This window comes from Nerophis ophidion, linkage group LG07 (assembly GCF_033978795.1).
Source record: "Nerophis ophidion isolate RoL-2023_Sa linkage group LG07, RoL_Noph_v1.0, whole genome shotgun sequence".
NCBI classification, from domain to species: Eukaryota; Metazoa; Chordata; class Actinopteri; order Syngnathiformes; family Syngnathidae; genus Nerophis; species Nerophis ophidion.
The window spans coordinates 21,726,971-21,754,853 of NC_084617.1; the positions used below are offsets into that span (position 1 = coordinate 21,726,971).

At 37.8% G+C, this 27,883-nt stretch overlaps 1 protein-coding gene across 2 annotated transcripts; it reads right to left on the reverse strand.

Moving 5' to 3' along the window:
• Positions 1-68: 68 nt before the first annotated feature.
• pigq (phosphatidylinositol glycan anchor biosynthesis, class Q) lies at positions 69-27,883 on the reverse strand. 2 transcript variants are annotated; one of them, XM_061905642.1, is made up of 14 exons: positions 27,781-27,883; positions 27,088-27,266; positions 23,465-23,654; positions 23,216-23,385; positions 21,249-21,445; positions 21,048-21,179; positions 20,861-20,981; positions 14,807-14,933; positions 14,578-14,731; positions 6,335-6,446; positions 4,798-4,878; positions 4,615-4,729; positions 3,107-3,168; positions 69-3,004 (listed from the first exon to the last, which is right to left on the reverse strand). In XM_061905642.1, the coding sequence occupies exons 2-14, from the start codon at positions 27,244-27,246 to the stop codon at positions 2,837-2,839; spliced, it is 1,788 nt and encodes a 595-aa protein (XP_061761626.1). In that variant the 5' UTR covers positions 27,247-27,266; positions 27,781-27,883; the 3' UTR covers positions 69-2,836. The 2 variants fall into 2 exon arrangements, with proteins under 2 accessions (XP_061761626.1, XP_061761625.1); XM_061905641.1 differs by having other exon boundaries at positions 23,216-23,388.

Here is a 27,883-nt window from a genome sequence, read left to right on the forward strand (position 1 = left end):
TAGACAATTTCCCCACACAGCACTGGTGAATTTTTTTTTTACAGATAAACAAAACGAGAAGACATTAATGTAATGTACGAGTTTTATTTCCTGGCAAAGCTCAACCTGAGAGCGTCACATAAATCAACAGTATGAGTATTTTTTAATTTAACAGCTGGCTCATATTAATACTTCAAATGATCTAGCACATGACAAAGGAAACACACACACACTCATAAATTATTGTCATAGAAAAGCTTGTCATCATTTGGTTTAAACCAGTGGTGTTCAAGGTGCGGCACGGGAGCCATTTGCAGCCCTTTGCTAACTTTTCAAAGGCCCGCGGCACATTATAAAAATATTGTTACAAAAACAAACAGAAAAAATAGGAACAAAAAATTCGTTAAAAAAAAATGAATAGGTGAAATATAACAAGAAAAAATTGCAATGCCCGCTGTTTTTTTCTTTTTTTAAACTGTCAGTGCTCAAAACCAAACGAATCAAAATCAACGCTGTTATGAATTATTGACCTATTCAATTACTTCACATTAAATATTCCACTTTGAATTATTTTCTGGGGAAAATATTGCATATTTTCAGTTTTTACAATGATAAAATAGACAGTGTTTTCTATGACAGAAAGGGCACAAAACAAACAAAGAAAACCATATAAAAAATTATAAAGACTAACTTATCCACAGATATATCTGAAATTAAACGAGAGATTTAAATGTTATAAAAATAATCTATGATCTATCCTTTAACACTTTTATGGGTGACAACCTTTTGAATCTCCAACAATTTAAGTGGGATTTTTTTTAAACTGCCATTGATCAAAAAATATTCCATCTATCCATCCATCCATTTCTACTGTTTATCCTTTTCGGGGTTCCGGAGCCTATTTCAGCTAATGGATCAAAATCAATGTTGTTCTGAATTACTAACCTATTTTAGCTCCAATTATTTCACATCAAATATTCCACCTTAAAATATTTTGGGGGGAAATATTGCATATTTTGTGTTTTTGCCATAAAAAATGTTTTTCTTTGACAAAAAGGGCATTTTTTTCTTACTTTACACAAGTGGTTCTCAACCTTTTTTCAGTGATGTACCCACTGTGAATTTTTTTTTAATTCAAGTACCTCCTAATCAGTGCAAAGCATTTTTGGTTGAAAAAAAGAGAAAAATAAGTAAAATACAGCACTATGTCATCAGTTTCTGATTGATTAAATTGTATAACAGTGCAAAATATTGCTCATTTGTAGTGGTCTTTCTTGAACTATTTGGAAAAAAAAATACATAAAAATAACTAAAAACTTGTTGAAAAATAAACAAGTGATTCAATTATAAATAAAGATTTCTACACATAGAAGTAATCATCAACTTAAAGTGCCCTCTTAGGGGATTGTAATAATGATCCATCTGGATTCATGAACTTAATTCTAAACATGTATTCACTAAAAGAGAAATCTTTAACATCAATATTTATGGAAGATGTCCACAAAAAAATCTAGCTGTCAACACTGAATATTGCATTGTTGCATTTTTTTTTTCACAGTTTACGAACTTACATTCATATTTTGTTGAAGTATTATTCAATAAATAGATTTATAAAAGGATTTTTGGAATATTTTTTTAAAATCTCACTTACCCCTTGGCATACCTTCAAGAACCCACAGGGGTACGCGTACCCCCATTTGAGAACCACTCTTTTAAACTGTATCAACAGATCGATTTAAAATTGATTTAGAGAAATAAGCCTTGAGTAATAATAATAATAATAAAAAATACTATACATCTTCTGCGATGAGATAGCGACTTGTCCAGGGTGTACACCGCCTTCCGCCCGATTGTAGCTGAGATAGGCCCCAGCGCCCCCCGCTACCCCAAAGGGAATAAGGGGTAGAAAATGGATGGATGGGACTATACATCTTATTTTTAACATTTTTATGACTGAGACCCCCACGACCTCGAAAGGGACAAGTGTTAAAAAATGGATGGATGGATGGATGACTGACTGAGACCCTTTTGGGTCCCTGAGACAAAAATATTCTATATATTGTATTGGTTTTGAAAATAAAAAATATCAAAATGGCCACCACATGCTTTAATTTTTTCAGTGTTTGGCCCTCAGTAGCAAATGTTTGGACACCCCTGTTCTAAACTAGTGTTAAGACTTTTATTAATAATACTACATACTTATATACAATCACAAATTAGCTTGTAGGTGACTAACATTAGCTCATTGCTTAAAACTGACCTAAAATCTGAGATAACACAGTATCTGTATGACTGATTTCTTTGCATAAATGGCTAAATAATAACTTATAAGTAACTAAAACATCTTAAGTTGAAAAATAATCAATAAAATAAGTGGTATCTATGTAGATAAATAATATCACATGATTAGAAAAAAAGGTTTTAGCCAAGTTTCAAAGACTAAATATTCCAGTGTGTGGTTGTACTTGGCTGTGGAGAAAGACAAGGTCCATTAGTGGAATGCAATGTTGGTTCTGTATGGAGCGAGCAAACCGCTCACATGATTGGTCCCGTACTTGTAAGGTTTCCTTCAAACGCACAAGACGACAACGGTCTGCGTCATAAAATATTTCAAAATAAAGGTCTTCGTTTCATCGAAGCAGCATGTGAATATTTGCTTACAACTGAGTACTTGTGAAGTCACACAAACGTTTGATCCTTGTCGCCATCGACTGCGGCGTTCCTCACGCTGTTTTCACTTTTGTTTTTCCATTTCCTCTCTGCAGGCGTCCATCTGTTTCCATTTCATTAATTATTAACCTCTTCCCTTTCCTCCTCTCCCGCATGGCCGCCGGCCTTCAGCCCCTGCATCATTCTCTCAGTCAGCTTTTCTTTTATCGGCCGGCGTGCTCTCGTGCGTCCACGGGTAGATGAGCTCCCCGATGAAGAGCTTCTTGACCAGCGCGGCCCACGAGTCTTTGGGGTAGCAGCTGTAGGTGGGCGTGCGGTACGTCTGGACCACCGTGCTGCTCTTCAGAGGATTAATCTGAGGAATTCATGAACATAAATAATAAGACGTGGAAGGGGATCCATTGTATTGTCAAAAAAAGAAATGTACTGGAGAGAAGAAAAACATGTGAACATTCACCTCCATCAGAAGGTGAAGAGCAGTGCCTGGCTCGTCACTCAGCACTCGGAACCTAACACCCTCTAACCAGCAGGTGGCGCCGGTCAGAAAAACAGATGACATTAATACTCCAAAGAAGACCAACCCTTGTTAGCTTCATTTTCATTTCAGCATCATGCTAATTCAGGGGTGTACAAAGTAGGGCACGGGGGCCATTTGCAGTCCAAAGCTATTTTTTAACGGCCAGCGCTACGTTTTAAAAATAACATAAATTTATTTTTTGAAAAGTCCAATAAAAGAGCAAACAGGTGAGATGTAACGAGAAAAAAGTTGCACTGTTGATTTTAATGACACAAACCTGCCATGCAGATAGTTTTTCCTGTCATTGTTCAAAAAAGATTAATGAATCAAAAGCAATGTCATTATGAATAACTGACCTTTTCAAGGCTGTAATTACTTCACATCAAAAATTCAACTTTGGAATTGTTTATGGGAAAATATATTCAAATATATTTTTTGTGTTTGCCCTAAAAAAAACAGAGTTTACTTTGACATAAAGGGAATAAAACAAATGTAAAAAACACAAAATAATAATAAAAAATGGACAGATCTGAAGTTGATCTGGAGATTTAAGGGTTGAAAGTAAAAACATTAATTAATTAATAAAATCAATGTTATGAATTATAGACCTATTTCAAACTCTGATTACTTCACATTCTAATTTTCCCGAAGGAGCTCTCCTGAAGGAATCAATAAAGTACTATTTATCTATCTATCAAATATTGCACTTAAAAATAGTTTTTGGGAAAATATTGCATATGTTGTGTGTTTGCCATGCAAAAAACAAAGTTTTATTTGACAAAATGGGCATAAAACAAACAAATAAAAAAACAAACATTAAATAATACTAAAACGCATAATTGACAGACAGATCTAAAGTTGATCTAGAGATTAAAGTGCTAAAACTGGGAAAAAAGTTAATTATTTGTAACACTTTTACAGGTTTAGATCCCCAATAATTTTAGTGGGATTTTTTTTTTTTAAATGTCATTGCTAAAAAAAAAATGTAATCAAAATCATTGTTGTTATGAATTATTGACCTATTTACGGCTCCAATGACTTCACATCAAATTTGAATTTTTTGAAAGGAAAATATTGCATATTTTATGTTTTTGCCATTAAAAAAATGTTTCGTTGACAAAAGGAGCTTAAAACATAAACATTACATCGACAAATGGACTTGAAATTGATCTAGAGATTTAAGTGTTGAATAATAATAACAACAAATCATATAGGAAATATTTAAAACAATTTTATGACTCCCAGGACCAAACTTGAGGCGAGACCTGAAGGCTAAAAAAATATATTTATTGTATTGGTTTTGAACATGAAAAAAATCAGAATGGTCGCTGCCTGCTTTAAATTTTCAGTGTGCGGCCCTCGTTGGGAAACAAAACTTTGGACACCCCCGATCTAACTTTTCATCTGGATGACAAGGCTATTTAAAAGGCATGCGGTTGTCAGCGTACCTGCGAGTCGGTACGGCCGACACACGCGCAGCCCGATGGCGAAGAGAGGAAAAGAGTTGATGAAGTCCACGCTGAGGTGGATGACGCCCTGCAACAACACGATCACCAGACGCAACTGTGCGACACACACGCATTATAAACATTGCACACATGTACCCAAGAGGAACATGATGAGTGTGTTACCAGAGTGAAGACCAGGTAGTAGAGCGCGGTGGTGGGCAGCAGGAAGAGCAGGATGGTGAACAGCAGCGTTCCAATGAACAGCTGCAATGGCAAAAAGGAAACGACTTAATAATAATGACAATAATAAAGTTGATTAGGGTGTCACTGTACCACTTTTCACTTCCCGTACAATATCGATATTGAGTTGATTTGAGTTTGTGTTTATTTCAAGCATGCTTGCATACAACATGAAACATCACGATTTCCAGTTTCTAAATTCAACATGTTCGATAAGGAGTAGGAAGAAGCAGAGCTTATCTAATTCTACCCCTTTTCCTTTACATAGCAGTTGTTAAACCTATGTTCATCTCCTGTTCTCAATCTATTCACAGTATACTCTATAACTAATAACATTACAAATAAATAAATAATGATCAGTGAAGTTAGTTATATTTCATATGGTGAGAGAAATAAGATTATCTAGAAAAAATAAAGGATGGATGAAATAAATTCAGAATGTTTATCATGGTTCATCTTCTTTGTACTTTGTAAACACTTTAATTTTGAAGAGTTTCTTGAATTGAATCATATTAGTACATTGTTTGATTTCTTGATATTAGGGCCTTAGCACAAAATAATATTTTGTCGTGTGGAATGTAAAAAAAAAAAAGGCTTGATTGAGTGAAATTATTTAGAGAACAATGCTAGGTATGAAAAACACTCACCCAACAACAGATTCATGCTTTTGAGGTAGTAATGGATTTTTGGTGACACCTAGTGGTCACAATTAATTCATGAGGTTACGCTCAACGACGTAGTAAGTTGAAGGATGCGGACACGTTTGTTAGTGGATACTTTCTAACATGCTTCTGTCTTACGTCTTTTTTGACTATCATTTTAATTTTTCCGAGGGAACTCTCCTGAAGGAATCAATAAGGTAGTATCTATCCATCTATCTATCTATCTATCTATCTATCTATCTATCTATCTATCTACCATATTGTCCTTCGCAAACATGACATTAAGTTGCATTTACAGTTGCAAGTCCAAGACAGTAGATGGCAGTAGTGTATAGTTTATGGTGTGTTGTTTTTCTGTTGCGCCCTATAAAGTGTTAATACTGTAAGTATTGTACTTATTAAGCACCAGTGGCCACAATAAATCATGAAGTTAAGCTCATGACGCAGTAAGCTAAATGATGTGGACACGTTTGTTACTGGATTTTTCCCAATAAATCTGCCCTGTGTAAGTAATATGCAACTATAATTATTTGATATTTGTGTTTATTGACAAATGTGCTTTTTTAAACTGAAATATTGTTCAATGGTTATTATATATGTCTAGCTTGGGTGCTAATGTGTGCTTAACTGTTGTGTAGCTGCTAGAACCTTCTAGCCTATGACCTTTTCCATCTTTGTACAAGTAAACACTGTAGGACTGCTGGAATTGCACATGAGATCACATACAGTATATCTCATGCAAACACATATCACTGATATCCGAAATCCATTTTGGATTTGGACACCCGCAGTGTTTATTATGTGTGTGTTTGCGTCACCTGGTCCATGTCGTAGGAGCAGGAATCCACTCTCTGCCTCAGGACGTTCCACTTCTTCCCTCTGAAGAGCCTCCACAGGGAAGACAGTCCGTAGATCTTCAGGCAGTAGATTCTGTCATTGCATTTCTATTTTAGTTTTCAACATTAACACAAACCTACAAAGCTTTAAAAAAAAAATACTCCTAAAATTCAAAGAGAGTTGTGTTTAGTAATGCTGTCAAACAATTACATTTTTCCATCAGATTATTAAACTTTTGTATTTTGATGAATTGTGATTAATTGAAGTACATTACTTGCATGCAAAATTTAAATAAACTTTAAAAAAAAACGAATACTTTGACACAAATACCAATTTTATTGTTAGAATTTTATCCACTGAGCTGGTAAGTAACGTGCTACATTTACTTAAGTTTGTACTCAGATTAGTTTAAATCAGGGGTCTCAAACTCAATTTACCTGGGGGCCACTGGATGCAGAAACTGGGTGAGGCTGGGCCGCAAGAAAAGATTTCTTAAAAAATCTAACATGCACTTTTTAATTAATTCACCTTCTATGAATGGCTTTCCCGCCCTAGCAACATACTTGCCAACCCTCACGATTTTTCCGGGAGACTCCTGAATTTCAGTGCACCTCCCGACAATCTACCGTTGCAACCATTCTCCCGAATTTTTCCCAATTTTCACCCGGCCGACATTATTAAGGGCTGCCGTGAATGCACTGCCTTCAACGTCCTCTACAACAGTGGTTCTCAACTTTTTTTCAGTGATGTACCCCCTGTGAAAATTGTTTTAATTCAAGTACCCCCTAATCAGAGCAAAGCATTTTTGGTTGAAAAAAAGAGATAAAGAAGTAAAATACAGCACTATGTCATCAGTTTCAGATTTATTAAATAGTATAACAGTGCAAAATATTGCTCATTTGTAGTGGTCTTTCTTAAACTATTTGGAATAAAACATATAAAAATAACTAAAAAACTTGTCGAAAAATAAACAAGTAATTCAATTATAAATAAAGATTTCTACACAAAGAAGTAGTCATCAACTTGAAGTGCCCTCTTTGGGGATTGTAATAGAGATCCATCTGGATTCATCAACTTAATTCTAAACATATCTTCACAAAAAAAAGAGATCTTTAACATTAATATTTATGGAAAATGTCCACAAAAAGTCTAGCTGTCAACACTGTATGTTGGATTGTTGTATTATTTTTCCACAGTTTATGAACTTACATTCATCCTTCATTGAAGTATGATTCAATAAATGTATGTATATTGCATAAAGGATTTATGAATTGCTGCTATTTTTTAGAATGTTTTTTATTAAATCTCACTTGTCCCTTGGCATACCTTCAAGTACCTCCAGGGGTCCGCGCACCCCCAAATAAACTACTGCTCCACTACACGTCATCGTGCACGCTTTTATATCACACAATCAATGTGGTGGCTCTACAACATGTTGTGTGAGTCTTGTGCAGAGCAACGTCAGTGGCTGCAAGACATACTTGTTCAACAGTCATACAAGTCACAGTGAGGGTGCTGTATACTGTTACAAATATGCGCCACACTTTGAACCCGCACCAAACAAGAATGACAAACCCTTTTTGGGAGAATTTCCGCACCCTAACACAACTTAAACACAAGAGAACAAATACCCAGAACACCTTGCAAGGCTACAATATACAACACCTTAACCGACACAAGTAGGGAGGGTGGGGACGTTGTGGGTTGGTGGTAGGGGGTTGTGTATATTGTACCATCACGGAAAAGTTAGGTCTGCATGGAATTCTGGGTAATTGTTCTGGTGTGTTTCTGTTGTGTTATGATGTAGATGTTCTCCCAAAATGTGTTTTTCAGTCTTGTTTGGTGTGGCTCCACAGTCTGGCACACATTTGTATCAGTGTTAAAAGTTTTTTTTACGGCCACCGTCAGTGTGACTTGTATGGCTGTTGACCAAATATGTCTTGCAATAACAGACGTGCGTCACACATGGCCAGATGCAACACACAACTGGGCTTGCACGCTATCAGTTCAGGGTGTAGAGGGCGCCAAAGTCAGTGCCATTGTAGCACCCCCTCAATGTTGTTAATCCCGTGAAATTTGTCAGGGGCTTTGAGAGAATTGGAGCCCTGAAATTCAGAGGTTTTTCGGGAAAGTTGAGGACGTGGGCAAGTATGGCGCTTGGGCAAGTATGACGCTGTCTAGCGCCGTTCATGTTAAGCTAGCGGGCCGCACCAACATTAAATTGTCATATAAAATCGCGGGCCGCACAATAACGTCTCGCGGGCCGCAGGTTTGAGACCCCTGGTTTAAATGCAACATTCTTTTGGTTTTACTTGAATATTTGCTGAAGAAGAAACACTGCTTTAAATTTGTTACATTGATTTGCATTCCGATCGCTACATTAATCACACATTTATTCATGAATAATATATTGATTACGCCATGCAAAGACAAATTCATGAGGCCCATTAGAGACTTGTGTCACATGACTACATTCCACCAATCAAATGGAGCCTGGCCGTCACATGACCACACTCAAACTACATGCTGCAAAAAGTGACATGACTTCATAACTCTTCAATGTTTACATACAAAGTAGGAACATAACTATTATAACATGTGTGTCAGTAAAAATGTTCTCTTTTTAGCCTACAGGAATTCCTCTTCCAACTAGAGAAAACATGTTATGCTAAGTTTTTGAATGTTTTAGCTAGCATATGCTAACATTAGCCTGTTATAGCGTCATAAACGACTGTAAAAAAAATAAGAAGAAAGAAAAAAAGAAATAAATTACTTTAAAAATGTGCATCTTTTGTACTACATATTGTAGTAATGTAATTTTGAAGTTTTTGATTACACAAACACTCTTTAAAGTAGGGCTCGGCAATCTATCGATATATTCGATATATCGCGGTTTTGTCTTTGTGCGATATAGAAAATGACTATATCGTGATATTCGAGTATACGTTCTCACGCAGTTGCTTTTAGCTGCGGGCATTACACTACAGGCTCATCCCACTCTTTCTTGTGTCTCCTTCTCACAGACAGCGAGCGCGCCTTCTTACAAACGTCACATACTGTCACGTCGTATATCACATACGTATACGCCCTCGCGGAGCAGAGAGGTAGCAGCATGGTAACTTTAGCTGTGTTGCGAGTAGTAATACGAGAGAAAGAAGGTTCCAATCTGGTAACAAATGAAGGAAGAATTAATTCCCAAGAAAAACAGCCTCCTCTGGCGGTGGTTTGGCTTCAAGTGGGAATATGTCGACCAGACAACCGTAATTTGTCAAGTGTGGGGCAAAAGTGTTGTAATAAAAAGTAGAATTACTGCCAATGTGTAGCATCATTTGAAAAGTCGTCTGCCAGAGAAAGAAGAGAGCTTACTCCGCATTTCAACATCTCTGTTCGGTGCCGCACCAACAAAATGCCGAGGCAACTATTTCCACATCAACACCGTATGAAAAAAATAGTCAACAACATAAGGAGATAACATCCACATGAACCCACCCCATGGCAATTTAATTTCCTAATATGCAGCTCATTTTTATTTGACAGTTATTGAAATATCTTGTGTGACATCATGCACAAAATTGCACTTTATTTGTTTTAAACTATTGTAGTGGCTTTCTGTACAAAAAGTGCACTTTAATTTAGTGTTGTTTTGATATGCCATCTTAGTGACATCATGCACAAAAGTTCACTTATAGCTTGTTTTAAAATGTCTCTTGACAATCTTGCACTTTCTGTTTTGAAATGACATGAATATTTGTGCCACTGCTTAATAACTGTTTAATAAATACAGTTTTGGTCAATTGACTTAGTTGTGATTCCCCTCTCTGCATTAAAGTTTAAAATGAGCATTTATTAATGCAGTATGAAGAAGAATGTTTTAATGTATACACATAGAATCATCATACTGGTGTGATTATATGCATCAAGTGTTATATCGAGATATATATCGTGTATCGCGATATGGCCTAAAAATATTGAGATATTAAAAAACGGCCATATCGCCCAGCCCTACTTTAAAACTGTCATTACTCAAAAAATAGTCATGAATCAAAATCAAAGTTCTCAATTATTGACTGTTATTTTACAAAAATAATAATGAATCAGTCTTGTCATGAATTATTGCCCTATACAAGGCATCAATTATTTCACATAAAATATTCCACTTTGAATTTTGTTTGAGGGTAAATATTGCATATTTTGTGTGTTTGCGATATAAAAAAAACAAAGAAACGTTTGTTTTGACAAAAAGGGCATACAGCATAAAAAACATTATTTTCCTTTTATATCGACAAATAGACTTTCAGTTGATCTCGAGATTCAAGTGTTGAATAATCGTTCCATATAATAAAAAATAATTTATTTTCAACATTTTAATGACTGAGACCCATTCTGGATCCCAGTGATCAAACTTGAGAGGGCCCTGGAAGGTTAAAAAAAAAATCGATATATTGTATTGATTTTGAGATTGAAAAGTAACTAAATGGCAGCCGCGTGCTTTCATTTTTCCTGAGTGTGGCCCTCAGTGGAAAAAGTTTGCATTTACCTGATTATTGACTATATAACAACCTGCTTACCTCCGCCTTACAGGTAGCCATCCACAGTTAAGGTAAAGTGGCAGATACGCTCAAAATAAATAGAGCGATTAACCTGCACTAATGCAATATTTCCATCCATCCATCCATTTTCTACCGCTTATCCCCTTTTGGGGTCGCGGGGGGCGCTGGCACCTATTTTGTTCTGAACACCTTAATATTTGCACCTGGCTCGCTGACAACAAGCCATCCATACACTTAGGTAAAACTAATCCATCCTATTTTGGTCCCATATCAACCTTAAGAAAGTCAGTGACTTCACTATAAAAGTGGGTGACATTGTTATCACCAGGAAAGATGAGATCACCAACCTAGGTTCCATTCTAGAGGCTAATCTTTCCTATGATAAAATGGCAACCAAGGTAATCAAAAAGGTCAACCAAAGAATGAGATTCCTCTACAGAATCTCCACTCTGGTGAACAAAAGCACCTTGAAGATTCTAGCGGGAAATCTCATTCAACCCTTTTTCGATTACGCTTGCACCTCCTGGTACCCCAGCACCTCCAAAACCCTCAACTCTAGACTCCAAACATCCCAGAATAAGCTTGTCCGGTTACTTTTAGACCTCCACCCCAGATCACACCTCACTCCAACCCACTTCTCCAAAGTGGGCTGGCTCAGGGTGGAGGACAGAGTAAAACAACTTGCAATGAGTCTAGTCTATAAAATCCACTACACCTCCCTGATACTGAAGTATATGTCAAACTACTTCCTTAATTTAAATGACTGCCATAACCACAACACCAGGGGGAGCTCCACAAATCACGTTAAACCCAGATTCCGATCTAACAAAGGTCTTAACTCATTCTCTTTCTATGCCACATCAATGTGGAATGCACTCCCAACAGGTGTAAAAGTAAGTACATCCCTATCATCCTTTAAAGCCGCTCTAAAACAACACCTGCAGGCAACTTCAACCCTTTACTAATACCCTCCTCCATTCACATCCCATCTCCCCGGATTATAAATAACCCAATGTAAATAATCAAATGTACTTCTAATGTATTTACTTGCTCTTATGCTATCTGAACTTACTATGTTCTCTGCTCGCTGTACATATCCTACTGTAAGACCTACACTGTTTCAATGTCCATTTCTCTGTTGATGCAATTGTTGATGACTGAAGTACTGATATCTACCAAAGCTCCTCATCCCACCCCCCGGATTGTAAATAATGTAAATAATCCAATGTATAAACTATGATGATTAACCTGTGTGATGACTGTATTATGCTGATAGTATATATTTATACCATGAATTGATTAACGTGGACCCCGACTTAAACAAGTTGAAAAACTTATTCGGGTGTTACCATTTAGTGGTCAATTGTACGGAATATGTACTGAACTGTGCAATCTACTAATAAAAGTATCAATCAATCAATCAATCAATGACAGCCCTTGTTTTCAATTGATTTCGACTTGAAATGAACGTGACAAAGCTTCCTTTATCATCAATCCAAGCGTTCAAATGGACTAAAGTGAGAATGTGGCTACTATTTCATTATGCACTACAAACCAGGGCGCTATCTTTAGTCTGAATGCATTATTCAGTCTATCTCCTCCCACATTACGACTTAAGTTCGACTGGAAGCACTCATTATTCCAGCTGGTACCAGCAGGACCGAGGAGGACTACAATCAAGGACGGTCCTGAGGGGCACTTGGTTGACTTTGAAGGCAACACACTATTTTAAAATGAAGACTCTATTTCCTTCTTTTAACCAATTAATTCATTATTTTTTATTCATTTAATTTTATCTATTTAAAATGTATTAAAAATAATAACACATAAATAAAAACAATACAATAAAATGAAGGCTTTCTGGATTTGGCCTTTTTCATTAGCGTTCTAGGGCATAATTTATCTATGTACTCGTATAAATAGCCAAGGATGAGAATTTGAGAAAAGCCTGCTCCCTGCAGGCCATTTACTGTAACGCAGGTCATTGCTATGTCGCGTATGGTTGAGCCAATCAGTGGACACGACATTGAACAGCGCGCTCTGATTGGTTTGGTCTCGCCTGTGGCCAATACTACTGTAGTATTGATAACTTTACTTAATTTAGCCTTTTTTTCCAGCTTTAAATATGCTTTGTCGGTATAAAGTTGTTTTACCATGTTTAATGCCTTTTAAGTTAAAAAAAGTTTTTTTTGATGGTAAAACAACACAAAATGTGCAATATTTCCCCCAGAAAAAATTCCAGTGGACTAATCCCACTAACCATCTTGAGGATCCAAAAGGACCCCACTCATAAGGGTTAAAAATAAGTCATACATTTTTGTCAAATAAAACTTAGTTTTATATGGGAAACCCACAAAATGTACAATATTTTCTCAATCTTTTTTTTTTTTTCTTTGTCATGAAAAAGGGAGGTTTTTGTGGTTGGTGCACTAATTGTAAGTGTATATTGTGTTTTTTATATTGATTAAATTAATTAATTAATTTATTTATTTATTTATTGTTTTTTAATAAAAATGAATAAAAAATTCTTCTGCGGCCCGGTGGTTGGGGACCACTGCACTAATCCACCCATACATCTTCTTGCACTTTTTCCAGGTGGGGTCGCAGGGGGAGCAGCCTAAGCAGGGAGGCCCAAACTTCCCTCTCCCCAACTATTTCGTCCAGCACCTCCCGAGATTCGGTTTTATTTCATTATTATTTTTTGACCAATGACCAATCTACAGAAATTATTGTGGATCTAAAAGCACCCAACTCATAATAGTGTTAAAATAAGGCATACAAGTCTAGATTAACTTCAGATCCATCCGTCAATTAAAGTTATTATTATTTCTTACGGTTTTTTTTGTTTGTTTTATGCCCTTTTTGTCAAACAAAAATGTGTTTTTTATTTGGAAAACTCACATAATATGCAGTATTTCCCCCCAAAAATACTTCAAAGTGTAATTTTTTATGTGAAGTAATTGGAGCTTTAAATAGGCCAATAATTCATAACAACATTGATTTTATACATACATCCATCTATCTTGTTCTGCTTTTTTGAGGTCGGGTTACAGGGATTCAGTCTTATTTCATTATTATTGTTTGACCAATGACAGTTAAGAAAAAAAAATCAAATTAATTTTTTGGGGGATGCAAAAGAACCACACTCATAAGTGTTAAAATAAGCCTTAAAAGTCATACTTTTTTTTTCAACTTTCAACATTTCTATATTTTATTTTTTTATGTTTTAATCCAAAGAAGTTCATATGGTCTTCAAAAAAAACATGCAATTTGTTAATCTTATAGCCAGACCTGTTTACTTCTTTTTTATGTTTTTATGCCCTTTTTGTCAAATAAAACTATGTTTTTTTTAGAGCAAGCACAAAATATACAATATTTTCTCCTCCAAAATATTTCAAAGTGGAATATTGAAGTAATTGGAGCCTTGAATAGGTCAATAATGTTCATAACAACATTGATTTTGATTATTTGTTTGAGCAATGCCAGCTTTAGACAGCTCCTATGTTATCAGAGTTGACTTTGCAACTTTTTCAATTATTAACATTAATATAATATTAAAATAATTTACCACAGTCTGACCCAGAACTAATTAACAGCGATAAAGGAGGAATTACTGTATGATGTCGAGTAGTCCCAAAGAGACATGAGGGTAAAAAAAGGAAAGAAAATGTCACCTGGCTCCGTAGACGTAGAAGCAGTAGATGTGGAAGGTGAGCAGGGCCACCATGTCCGAGAGCAGCGAGAGGGCAAAGGTCAGGCCGAGGCAGGCTGATAGGCCGCCATACCACAAGATGGCCTCCATGAAGGGAGACATCAGGTGGATGTAACCTGGAGGTGACGTGGTAAACGCCATGTTTAACGCATGAAGGTAACTACAAAAAAAAAGTGTGTGCGTCCACTTACTAATCCACAGGTGGATGTGATAGAGGAAGAAGCGGCCCAGCACCTGGTCCAGGGCCCGGTTCATCTTCAGCCCCGCTGGCGCTCCCATCAGCCATTGCAGCAGCTCCTCCAGCTCCTTAGCAACATGCTACAAAAAAAATATCACAGTGCTTTGAATAGAACAAGGGTGTGTAAAGTGCTAAAATGTGCAAGCCGCTGGAATGCGCAAGCTGAACGTCAACGGTAACATTAGCATGTTAACATTTAGAACTGTAAAATTGGCTAAAAAAGTTAGCATGTGCGCTACAAGTATGCTGGGGTTAACATGCCATGAAATAAAATGAATGATAGTCATATAGCGCGATACAATGAGAAACCCATACAGTCGACCTTGGTGGTAAGCTGGTTTAAACCAGTGTGGTTGGCACTAGGAGCAAGGTGGGTGAAGAGTCCTCCCCAAAGGCACAACGACAGTGACTAGGATGGCGGAAGCTGGAATACAACCAGGAATCTTCACATTTTTCAAGGGGCCGCTCTATCCTGTGAGCCACTTTGCATGTTCACTGCTAACAGTTAACATGGGTTATGTGTCAAGTAATATGACTCTGAGGCTGTAAAACTGGTTAAAAAAGTTTGCATGCTAGAATGCAAACGTTAGCATGTGTCAAGTATCAAGTTATATGACTCTGAGCCGTTTGACTGTAAAAGTGGCTAAAAAAAGTTGACATTCTAAAAGTAAGCATGTGTGTAGTACTCAGTTATACGACTCTGAGGTGTCCGGCTGCAAAATTGGCTAACAAAAATTTAGCATGCTATCAGTTAGCATGTGTCAAATATCACGTTATATTACTCTGAGGTGCCATGCGATGAGGTGGCGACTTGTCCAGGGTGTACACCGCCTTCCGCCCGATTGTCGCTGAGATAGGCACCAGCGCTCCTCGTGACCCCAAAGGGAATAAGCGGTAGAAAATGGATGGATTACTCTGAGGTGTCTGGCTGCATAATTGGCTAAAAAAGTTAACATGCTAACAGTTACCATGTGTCATGTGTCAAGTATGACATCATTGGTACTCTAACTTTAAGTATCAAGTTATATTACTCTGAGATGTCCGGCTACAAAATTGGCAAAAAAAAAAAGGTTAGAATTTCAACGTTAACATGCTAAAAGTTAGTATGTGTCAAGTATAAAGTCATATGACTTTAATGTGTCCGGCTGCAAAATTGGCAAAAAAACCCAACCCAAAACTGTTAACATGTATAAACTATATAGTCATATGACTCTGAGGTGTATGGCTGCATAAGTGGCTAAAAAAGTTAACATGCTAACAGTTACCATGTGCCAAGTACCTAGTTATATGACTCTGAGGTGTCTGGCTGCAAAATTGGCCCAAAAAATGTTAGCATGCTGACAGTTAGCATGTGTCAAGTATCAAGTTGTAAGACTCTGGGATGTCTGACAAACAAAATTGGCTAAAACAGTTAACATGCTAACAGTTAGCATGTGCAAATTACCCAGTTTTATGACTCTGAGGTGTTTGGCCAACAAAACTTGCAAAAGAAAGTTAGCATTCTATTGTTAGCATGCGTCATGTATCAAGTCATATGTCTCTGAAGTGTCCGGCTGCAAAATTGGCAAAAAAAAAAGTTAGCATTCTAACAGTAGCATGCTATCAGTTAGTATGTATCAAGTACCCACCTATATGAGTCTGAGGCATTTAGCAGCAAAACTGGCAAAAAAAGGTTAGCATTCTAATGTTAGCATGCTGACAGTTAGCATGTATCAAGTATCAAGTCATATGACTGTGAGGTGTCCGGCTGCAAAATCGGCAAAAAAAAAAGTTACCATTTTAACATTAGCATGCTAACAGTTAGTACGTAGCAAGTATCAAGTCATATGACTCTGAGTTATCCGGCTAAAAACGTTAACATGCTAACAGTTAGCATATGTCAAGTACCCAGTTATATGACTCATGTGTCTGGCAGAAAAACTGGCAAAAAAAGATAGCATTCTAACGTTAGCATACTGACAGTTAGCATGTGTCAAGCCATATGACTCTAAGGTGTCCAGCTACAAAATTGGCTTAAACATTTTTTTTTAGCATTCTAACATTAGCCTAACAGTTAGTATGTATCAAATATCAAGTCATATGTGTCCGAGTTATCCGGCTAAAAAAGTTAACATGCTAACAGTTAAAATATGTCAAGTACCCAGTTATATGACTCTCATGTGTCTGGCAGCAAAACTGGCATAAAAAGTTTGCATTCTAACGTTAGCATGCTGACAGTTAGCATGTATCAAGTATCAAGTCATGTGACTTTGAGTTATTAGGCTAAAATTTTTTTAGCATATGTCAAGTACCAAGTTATATGACTCATGTGTCTGGCAGCAAAACTGGCCAAAAATAGTTAGCATTCTAACATTAGCCTGCTAACAGGGGGATGGCGTGGCGCAGTGGAAGAGTGGCCATGCACAACCCAAGGGTCCCTAGTTCAATCCCCACCTAGTACCAACCTCGTCACGTCCGTTGTGTCCTTGAGCAAGAAACTTCACCCTTGCTCCTGATGGGTACTGGTTAGCGCCTTGCATGGCAGCTCCCTCCATCAGTGTGTGAATGTGTGTGAATGGGTAAATGTGGAAGTAGTGTCAAAGCGCTTTGAGTGAGTACCTTGAAGGTAGAAAAGCGCTATACAAGTACAACCCATTTATAATTTATTTAATTAAATTCACACACATTCACACACTGATGGAGGGAGCTGCCATGCAAGGCGCTAACCAGCACCCATCAGGAGCAAGGGTAAAGTGTCTTGCTCAGGACGCAACGCACGTGACGAGGTTGGTACTAGGTGGGGATTGAACCAGGGACCATATGAGTTATCCGGCTAAAAAAGTTAACATAATCCGCAACCCCAAAAGGGACTAGTGGTAGAAAATGGATGGATGGATGCTAACATTTAGCATGTGTCAAGTACTCACTTATATGAGTCTGAGGCGTTTGGCTGTGAAATTGGCTAAAGAGTTAGCATGCTTATGTTAGCAACACTGTCTAAGACTGGGCCAATCAGTGGCCAAGATACTGAACAGCAAGGTCTGATTGTTGTGGTCTAGTCTAGTGGTCAATACTACTGTAGTATTTACATGTCTACCTCATTCAGCCATTTTTATGCTTGAAATTTCTTATTTTGGCCACAAATATGTAGAATGCGCTTTGTTGGCGATAACACAAAGCTAAAATATGAATGTTGTGTTTAGATAGTTCAGCATATCTTGATTGACCTATATTGTATTAGTTTTACTCTCTTAAAAATACAAAACCCAAAAACAGTGAAGTTGGCACGTTGTGTAAATGGTAAATAAAAACGAAATTGAATGATTTGCAAATCCTTTTCAACTTCAATTTAATTGAATGGACTGCAACGACAAAATATTTAGTGTTCGAACTGATAAACTTTGTTATTTTATGCAAATATTAGCTCATTTGGAATTTGATGCCTGCAACATGTTTCAAAAAAGCTGGCACAAGTGGCAAAAAGACTGACAAAGTTGAGGAATGCTCATCAAACACTTATTTGGAACATCCCACAGGTGAACAGGCTAATTGGAAACAGGTGGGTCCCATGATTGGGTATAAAAGCAGTTTCTAGGAAACCCTCAGTCGTTCACAAACAAGGATGGGGCGAGGGTCAACACTTTGTCAACAAATGCATGAGCCAACTGTCGATCAGTTTAAGAACAACCTTTCTCAACCAGCTATTGCAAGGAATTTAGGGATTTCACCATCTACGGTCCGTAAAGGTTCAGAGAATCTGGAGAAATCACTGCACGTGACACTTTAGAAAACCACTGTCAGTAACTACTAGAGATGCGCGGATAGGCAATCATATCATCCGCAACCGCATCACCAAAGTCGTCATCCACCCGCCGTCCACCCGAACCAACATTTTATCAGAACCGCAACCGCCCGCAACTTGAAATACATTACAGGTCGGCCACCTTTACCAACCAAAGAGCTATTTAAACCCGTTTCACAGAGTATAAAAGGCAATAGGTGCCGCTGATGTTCTCGCGAATATCCAATGGTGTTCATCCTGATGGCAAGAATAAGGGTGTGCTGTGAAGACATTGACTTTGACACTTTCAACAACATGTACAACCAGATTGTTAGTCCAGCAACATGTTTTAAGCAGCTTCGTACAAGATTGAAAGGCATACTGGGTGATACAGAGTACACTGGGGGTTGTGATATAAACAATTTTAACACTCTTACTAATATGCGCCACGCTGTGAAGCCACACCAAACAAGAATGACAAACACATTTCGGGAGAACATCCTCACAGTAACACAACATAAACGCAACACAACAAATACCCAGAATCCTTTACATCCGTGACAATTCCTGAATATATTTTACATCCCCGCGCTCCCACCCCCGCCCACCTTACCGACGCACGGGGGGTTGCTGCTAGCGGGGTGTATAAAATAGTCATGAAGTGCCATGGATGCAAAGGATTCTGGGTATTTGTTGTGTTGCGTTTATGTTGTGTTACTGTGAGGATGTTCTCCCGAAATGTGTTTGTCATGCTTGTTTGGTGTGGCTTCACAGCGTGGCGCATATTACAAAGAGTGTTAAAATTGTTTATATCACAACCATTAGTGTACTGTATCACCCAGTATGCCTTGCAGTCGTGTGCGTGAGCCACACACAACATACTGCTGGACTGACAAGCAGATCGTACATGCAGTAGAAAGAGACAAAGCCAAAGGCTTCATAGCACGCCCTAATACTTATTAACCGGGTGACTGCCGGCAGTCATTCTAGAGAATGTTTGCGTCTCCTATTGTCTTCTTTATTTTGTGACACAGGTCCTAAATGGCTCTTTGAATGGTAAAAGATACTGATCCCAGAACCATGAATATCAAATATGTCCGAATGGTTCAACCGCCACCCGCCCAAATCTAATTAAAATCTATTTTTTTGTCATGTCACCCGCCCGACCCGCGGTTTATCCGCGGGTCGCGGATGAGACCGCAAACCGCGCATCTCTAGTAACTACAGTTTGTCGCCACATCTCTAAGTGCAACTTAAAACTCTACTATGCAAAGCGAAAGCCATTTATCAACCCCCAGAAACGCTGGGCCCGAGCTCATCTGAGATGGACTGATGCAAAGTGGAAAAGTGTTCTATGGTTTGACTAGTCCACATTTCAAATTGTTTTTGGAAACTGTGGATGTCGTGTCCTCCGGACCAAAGAGGAAAAGAACCATCCAGATTGTTCTAGGCGCAAAGTTCAAAAGCCAGCATCTGTGATGTTATGGGGGTGTATTAGTGCCCAAGGCATGGGTAACTTACACATCTGAGAAAGCACCATTCATGGTGAGAGGTACATACATGTTTTGGAGCAACATATTTTGCCATCCAAGCAACGTTTCAGCAAGACAATGCCAAGCCACGTGTTACAACAGCGTGGGTTCATTGTAAAAGAGTGTGGGTACTAGACTGGGCTGCCTGTAGCCCAGACCTGTCTCCCATTGAAAATGTGTGGCGCAATTTGAAGCCTAAATTACCACAACGGAAGCCCCGGACTGTTGAACAACTTAAGCTGTACATCAAGCAAGAATGGGAAATAATTCCACCTGAAAAGCTTCAAAAATTGGTCTACTCAGTTCCCAAACGTTTATTGCGTGTGGTTAAAAGGAAAGGCCATGTAACACAGTGGTAAAAATGCTCCTGTGCCAACTTTTTTGCAATGTGTTGCTGCAATTAAATTCCAAGCTAATGATTATTTGCAAAAAAAAAAGAAGTTTCTCAGTTTGAACATTAAATATCTTGTCTTTGCAGTCTATTTAATTGAATATTAGTTAAAAAGGATTTGCAAATCAATGTATTTTGTTTTTATTAACCATTTACACAACATGCCAACGTCACTGGTTTTGGGTTTTGTATAAAATGTATCAAAGTGGCTCCCAAGTCCTTCGATTTTTATTCATGCGACTCTCACTAGAAAACGTTTGGACACCCCTGGAATAGAAAAACAAAATAAAACACACTGCAGTAGCGTTCAAATGTTAGCCTTACATCAGCAGCGGGCACCAGCGTGTTGGCCAGCATGCTGATGTGCTGGTCTTTGTACAGCCAGGACACCAGCATCATGCCCAGAGCCACGTCCACCAGGAAGGACACAAAAATGTTGGCTTTCCTGCACAAAAAACACACAATCAGCATGTGAGCTAAGATGCCAAGCAGGAAAAGAATAGGAGCAAACCTCATGAAGTGTGTGTGATCTGCGGCTGATTTGGGCGAGCTGAGCGTCTTCAGGTGTTGGCTCCTGTAGCCCAGCTGGACGCAGGTGGACAGCTTGCTGGACAGGAAGCGCAGCGGGTAAAGACGCAAGATGCTGGTGGGGACAAGCGTGCGAGTTAGCACCGGTGTCACGTTCAGCAGGGCGCCCTACGGTGATTCTCACCGCATGCCGCACGTCCACGTCCACACGGACAGGAGCCAGGCCAGGAGCAAGCAGAGCGGCACAGACGCCCGCTTGAGCAGCTCCACGATGATGCTGCCCTCGCGGCCCTGAGTCTGCCAGTGCGTGGACTTCAGGGGCCCGTCGTCGTATTTGTCCAGGAAGAAGAGTGGTTGGCTGTGGGCCACCGTGTGGAACACCTGAGGAGGGACGGCCATCGTCATGCAGCGTGGACCTCCTCACATTTCCTTACCAGTACGCCAAATTTCTTCCCCCCTACAAACCCCCCCCCCGGGCCACGTTTCCTCATGTTTCCTCTTACGTCATCCCATGGCTTGTGTTTGTAAATTGTTATTTTTTTTTTTTATTAATTTTTTATAATATAGCGTTCTATTTTTATAATATAGCGTTCTATTTTTATAATATAGCGTTCTATTTTTATAATATAGCGTTACCAAAACGTCCGTATTAATCGGACAAATTAACTTGAGGATATTCCTGACTGAATGCACATCGTGTTACTTTGGGAATGCATATGTGAACAAATACTCATTGCACATTTGACTACCGTACAGGACGAAGAATTAAACGATTTTCGATTCGTTTTCCACGGGTTAACGCTACTTCAGGGTTAATTTTTCTTTCAGACGGATGGGTTTTAGGTTGATATTGTTGGCAAATGAAAATAGTTATATCCTTAAGTAACAAAACCACAAAGAACTATATTTGCAGTAATGAGAAGGAATAGAATTTTTTTTTATCGTGTTAATTGATTTCTTCAGATTCCAGCAGGGAAGTATCCTTCCAGCGACGGGCAGTCAAAGCCGAAGTGTGACGTAAAAGGAAACATGTGTGACGTAAAACGAAACATGACCTCGGAAGTAAATGGGGGTAGGAAGGTTTTTGTAGGGGGGAAGAAATTTGGCGTGACAGAGCCCGCTAACGACTAATAGTTACTAACATTAGCATGCTAACTTTTTATCTAAATTAGCAGCCAAACGCCTCAGATTCATATAACTTGGTACTTGACACATGCTAAATACACATATACATATATACTGTACATACATACATACATATATATAAATGTACATATTTATATACATCCATTCATTTTCCTCCGATTATTCCCTTTGGGGTCGCCGGTGCCTATCTCAGCTACAATCGGGCGGAGGGCGGCGTACACCCTGGACAAGTCGCAACCTCATCGCGGGGCCAACACAGATTGACAGACAACATTCACACTCACATTCACACACTAGGGCCAATTTAGTGTTGCCCCAGGTGCATGTCTTAGGAAGTGGGAGGAAGCCGGAGTACCCGGAGGGAACCCACGCATTCACGGGGAGGACAAGCAAACTCCACACAGAAAAATCCCGAGCCCGGGATTGAACCCTGACTACTCAGGACCTTCGTATTGTGAGGCAGATGCACTAACCCCTCTGTCACCGTGAAGCCCTGCATACAAATATATATATATATATATATATATACATATACATATACATATACATATCCAAATATATATACACACAAATATATATTAATATACACATAAATATAGATTTGTGGGATCTTTGATTGATTGATGTATGCATATGCATATACATATGTATACGCACGCACGCGCACACACACACACACACACAAACAAACACACACACACACACACACACACACACACACACACACACACACACACACACACACACACACACACACACACACACACACACACTGTAGGTAAGGTTGTATTTTTGCCTCATTTCTGTGAGAATCCTGCGTGTGACTGAAGCATTAAAAGTAGGACTATTCAGGACTAGCTGCAGTGTGCTCAAACAACCACCAAGTAGCATCTGTGAGCAGATAATACTGCATCATCTCTTTCGGACTTATCGCGTATTAACACGTCGGCAGTGAATTCTTCACCCATGAGGCAAAAACAAAGTGTATTTCTATTTTGCTTGTACTTGTCTCAGCTCGGACGGAGGTTCTCTTTGCGTCCCAGCGAGGCCGTTCTGGATGGGATGAAGCTGCGACTCCATCACCTTCCTCTGCTCGTAGTGAACAAAGATCACCTTGTCCTCCTCCTCCTCGTCTTTCCCATCCTTCACGTCCCCTTGACTTGCCTTTTGATGAGCTGCTGATGAAGAGACAGGTTGTTGTGCTGCTGAGGAGGTTCCTACTTCCAAACTGTTAATTAGAGAAATGTGTCGTACTGAGATGGCGGTTGAGGAGCTGGCAGGTGAAGCCTGTCTTCCCCATCTGCCGCCTGATCTGAAGCCAGCGCTGCTGAGGGAACATGGTGCTCAGGTCCCTCAGGAAGCTCTCCATGCCCTCCTGCTCCCCGTCCTTGGGCAAGCTCCAAGAGCCCAGCACAGACAGCTCCACCTTGCTCTTGGCCTCCATCTGGGGGAGGACCACACAGAAAGGAACAAAATGGAGGATCGTTCTTTTTAATAAGCACACACACTGACAACATTAACTAAATCAGGGTGTCCAAAGTGCCGCCCGGGGATCATTTGCGGCTTGCAGCTTTCTTTTTTAATATTAGCATGCTAGCTTTTCCGCTAACTTTACAGGTGTACATGTCAGCGTCAAAAATGGTGTTACTTGACAAATGATACCTGTTAGTATGCTAACTTTTTTTTTTTTTTACTATTTTTGTAGGCATACACCTTAGTTATATTATGGTACTTCAAACATGCTAACGTTAGCATTCTAAGCATTTCAAACAATTTTTTCAGGTACACATCTTAAAGTAATATGTTTTGTTACTTGAAGCGTGCAACAGTTAGCATTTTAGAATGCTAAAATTAGCATTTTAGCATGCTATCTTTTTTCAGACAATTTAGTGGGTGTACACCTTTGTGTTATATATGTTGTTATTTCACTAATGCTAACTGCTAGCATTTTAATGTTAGCATGCTAAGCTTTATTTAGCTAATGTTGTAGGTATATACCTTAATTATATGATGTAATTGATGCATGCTAAGGTTAGCATGCAAGCATTTTAATAAAATTTTTCAGGTACACACCTCAGAGTAATATATTTTGGTACTTGACACATGTAACAGCTAACATTTTAGCATGCTATATTTTTTTTAAGATAATTTAGTGGGTGTACGTTTTTGTGTCATATATGTTGATATTTCACCAATGCCAACTGTTAGCATGTTAATGTTAGTATCCTAACCTTTTTTTCAGCAAATTTTGTCGGTATACACATTAGTCATATGATGATAATTGATGCATGCTAGCATTTTAATCAACTTTTACAGGTACACACCTTAGGGTAATACATTTTGGGACTTGACGCATGCTACGTTAGGATTTTAGCATGCTATCTTTTTTGAGCTAATTCAGTGGGCATACACCTTTGTGTCATACATGTTGGTATTTCACTTATGCTAACTGTTAGCATGTTATTGTTAGTATGCTAACCATTTTTTTTAGCTAATTTTGTAGATATACACCTTAGTTATAGGATGGTAATTGATGCATGCTAAGGTTAGCATGCTAGCTTTTTAGTAAATTTTTTCAGGTACACACCTCAGAGTAATATATTTTAGTACTACAGTTAGCATTTTATCATGCTAACATTAGCATGCTATTTTTTTAAATATAATTTAGTGGGTGTATGCCTTTGTGTCATATATGTTGATATTTCACGAATGCTAACTATTAGCATGTTAATGTTAGTGTGCTAAACTTTTTTTTTAGCTAATTTTGTAGGTGCACACCTTAGTTATATTATATGATGGTAGTTGATGCATGCTAAAGTTAGCGAGCTAGCATTTTAACAAACATTTTCAGGTACACATCTCAGAGTAATATATTTTGGTATGTGATGCATGTAACAGTAAGAAGCATGCTATCTTTTTTTTTTAGATAATTTAGTGGGTGTAAGCCTTTGTATCATATATGTTGGTATTTCACTAAAGCTAACTGCTAACATGTTAATGTTAGTATGCTAACCTTTTTTTCCCCAGCTAATTTTGTAGGTATGCACCTTAGTCATATGATGATAATTGATTGCAGCTAGCATTTTAATCAACTTTTTCAGGTACACACCTTAGATCAGGGGTCACCAACCTTTTTGAAACCAAGAGCTACTTTTTGGGTACTGATTAATGCAAAGGGCTACCAGTTTGATACACACTTAAAAATATTCCCAGAAATAGCCAATTTGCTCAATTTACCTTTAATAAATAAATCTATATATATATATATATATATATATATATATATATATATATATATATATATATATATATATACATATATATAAATGGGTATTTCTGTCTGTCATTCCGTCGTACATTTTTTTTCCTTTTACGAAAGGTTTTTTGCAGAGAATAAATGATGAAAAAACACTTAATTGAATGGTTTAAAAGAGGAGAAAACACGAAAAACAAATGAAAATTAAATTTTGAAATATAGTTTATCTTCAATTTCGGCTCTTTAAAATTAAAAATTCAACCGAAAAAAATGAAGACATAAACTAGCTAATTCAAATCTTTTGGAAAAAATTTAAAAAATAATTTATGGAACATCATTAGTAATTTTTCCTGATTAAGATTAATTTTAGAATTTTGATGACATATTTTAAATAGGTTAAAATCCAATCTGCACTTTGTTAGAATATATAACAAATTGGACAAAGCTATATTTCTAACAAAGACAAATTATTATTTTTTCTTGATTTTCCAGAACAAAAATTTTAAAAGAAATTCAAAAGACTTTGAAATAAGATTTAAATTTGATTCTACATAATTTTAATCATAATAAGTTTGAAGAAATATTTCACAAATATTCTTTGTCGAAAAAACAGAAGCTAAAAAGAATAATTAAATTAAAATGTATTTATTATTCTTTATAATAAAAAAATAAATTTACTTGAACATTGATTTAAATTGTCAGGAAAGAAAAGGAAGGAATTTAAAAGGTAAAAAGGTATGTGTGTTTGAAAATCCGAAAATAATTTTTAAGGGTGTATTTTTTCTCTAAAATATTCTTTCTGAATGTTATAAGAAGCAAAGTAAACAAATAAATGAATTTATTTAAACAAGTGAAGATCAAGTCTTTGAAATATTTTCTTGGATTTTTAAATTCTATCTGAGTTCTGTCTCTCTTAGAATTAAAAATGTCGAGCAAAGCGAGACCAGCTTGCTAGTATATAAATGAAATTTAAAAAATGGAGGCAGCTCACTGGTAAGTGCTGCTATTTGAGCTATTTTTAGAGCAGGCCAGCGGGCGACTCATCTGGTCCTTACGAGCTACCTGGTGCCCGCAGGCACCGCGTTGGTGACCCCTGCCTTAGAGTAATACATTTTGGGGTTTTACGCATGTTACATTGCTAACATTAAATTGCTAACTTTTTTTTCCCAGATAATGCAAAATGTATCCCCTTTAGTGTCATACATTTTGGTATTACACAAATGCTTACTGTAAGCATGGTATTTGAGACATTTTTGATTAAGGGATATATAAGTTATATGATACAATTAGCATTTTAGCAGAGTACAGTTAGCATGCTAGCCTTTCTCTTTTTTTAGCTCATTTCGCTCATATTTCTTGTTACTTGACACTATCTGGCCAGCCTGCTAACTGTTAGTGATTCAATTCGGCTTCAGATCTTCAGCATTCACACAAACGTTCTACTTATATTGTGTTTCCTATTTATTTGAAATAATACATACATATACTACTGGTTTTGAAGGGGAAAACTATTGAAATGCCCCTGCATCCTTTGATTTAAGTAGTCTGTGGCCCTCAGTGGAAGATGTTTAGGCACCCCGAAACAAAAACATCTAAATAACCGTCATCGCCAACACAATACCTGCTGGATGTACTGTTTGACCTGGCTGGGGATGAACGGGTAGTGGATGACAGCCAACACCACGGCCGAGTCGTGGCCATCGCCAGGGATCCAGCGGCCCACCAGCAGCCCGCTTTCTGCCAGGTTGCAGCATTGTGGGAAGAAGACTTTCAGCACCATGGCTTCTAATGACCTGCAACCTGCAGAAAGAAATACACAAGCAAAGTCCCTCCAGCATAAAATGAACATCCATGAGGGTGTCTCAGCAACAACACAGATCAGGGGATTAGTATCTGAAATAATATTATGTGCAAACATAATTATGTGCACCTATAAAGATCATTATTATGTGCACACATGACTATGTGCATGTACAAACATCAACACTGCACTACCTTTTGTCCTCCATGAAGGTTGAAGCCCCTTAGGCACACATTTGATTGATTTCATCTCCAATAGTTAGTAAGCACAAACAACCTTTGTCTGTGACATAAATTAAGTGGATAAATTCTTAACTAGCTAGATGACTATTTTTGCTTTTTTTACTTTTACGGTATGAGAGTTAAATAGTCAATTTTATTACATTGAACGACATTGTCGCAGCCCCAAACTTGTACCCAAGTACCACATTGTTTGGTCCAAATGCAATGATTAAATATCACCCTATGATAAGTGTAAAATGTGAAATACATGTTTAAAATCTCAACGTTTTACCTTTTGGAGACTTAACGGAGTTTCAGCTTCCACACAATACGCTATGCCGCCATTTTGTTTGTTGACAGTCCCACACATTAAATGTTCCGAAGGAAAACAAAAG

Excerpts from the sequence above, each read along its gene's own strand:
- pigq (XM_061905641.1), bottom strand. The coding sequence starts at position 27,246 with ATGGTGCTGAAAGTCTTCTTCCCACAATGCTGCAACCTGGCAGAAAGC. Across the intron at positions 14,934-20,860 it reads CGCTGGTGCCCGCTGCTGAT|CATGTTGCTAAGGAGCTGGA; the intron begins GTAAGGCTAACA and ends TTTTTTTTGTAG. Across the intron at positions 4,879-6,334 it reads GCTCCTACGACATGGACCAG|CTGTTCATTGGAACGCTGCT; the intron begins GTGACGCAAACA and ends TTGCCATTGCAG.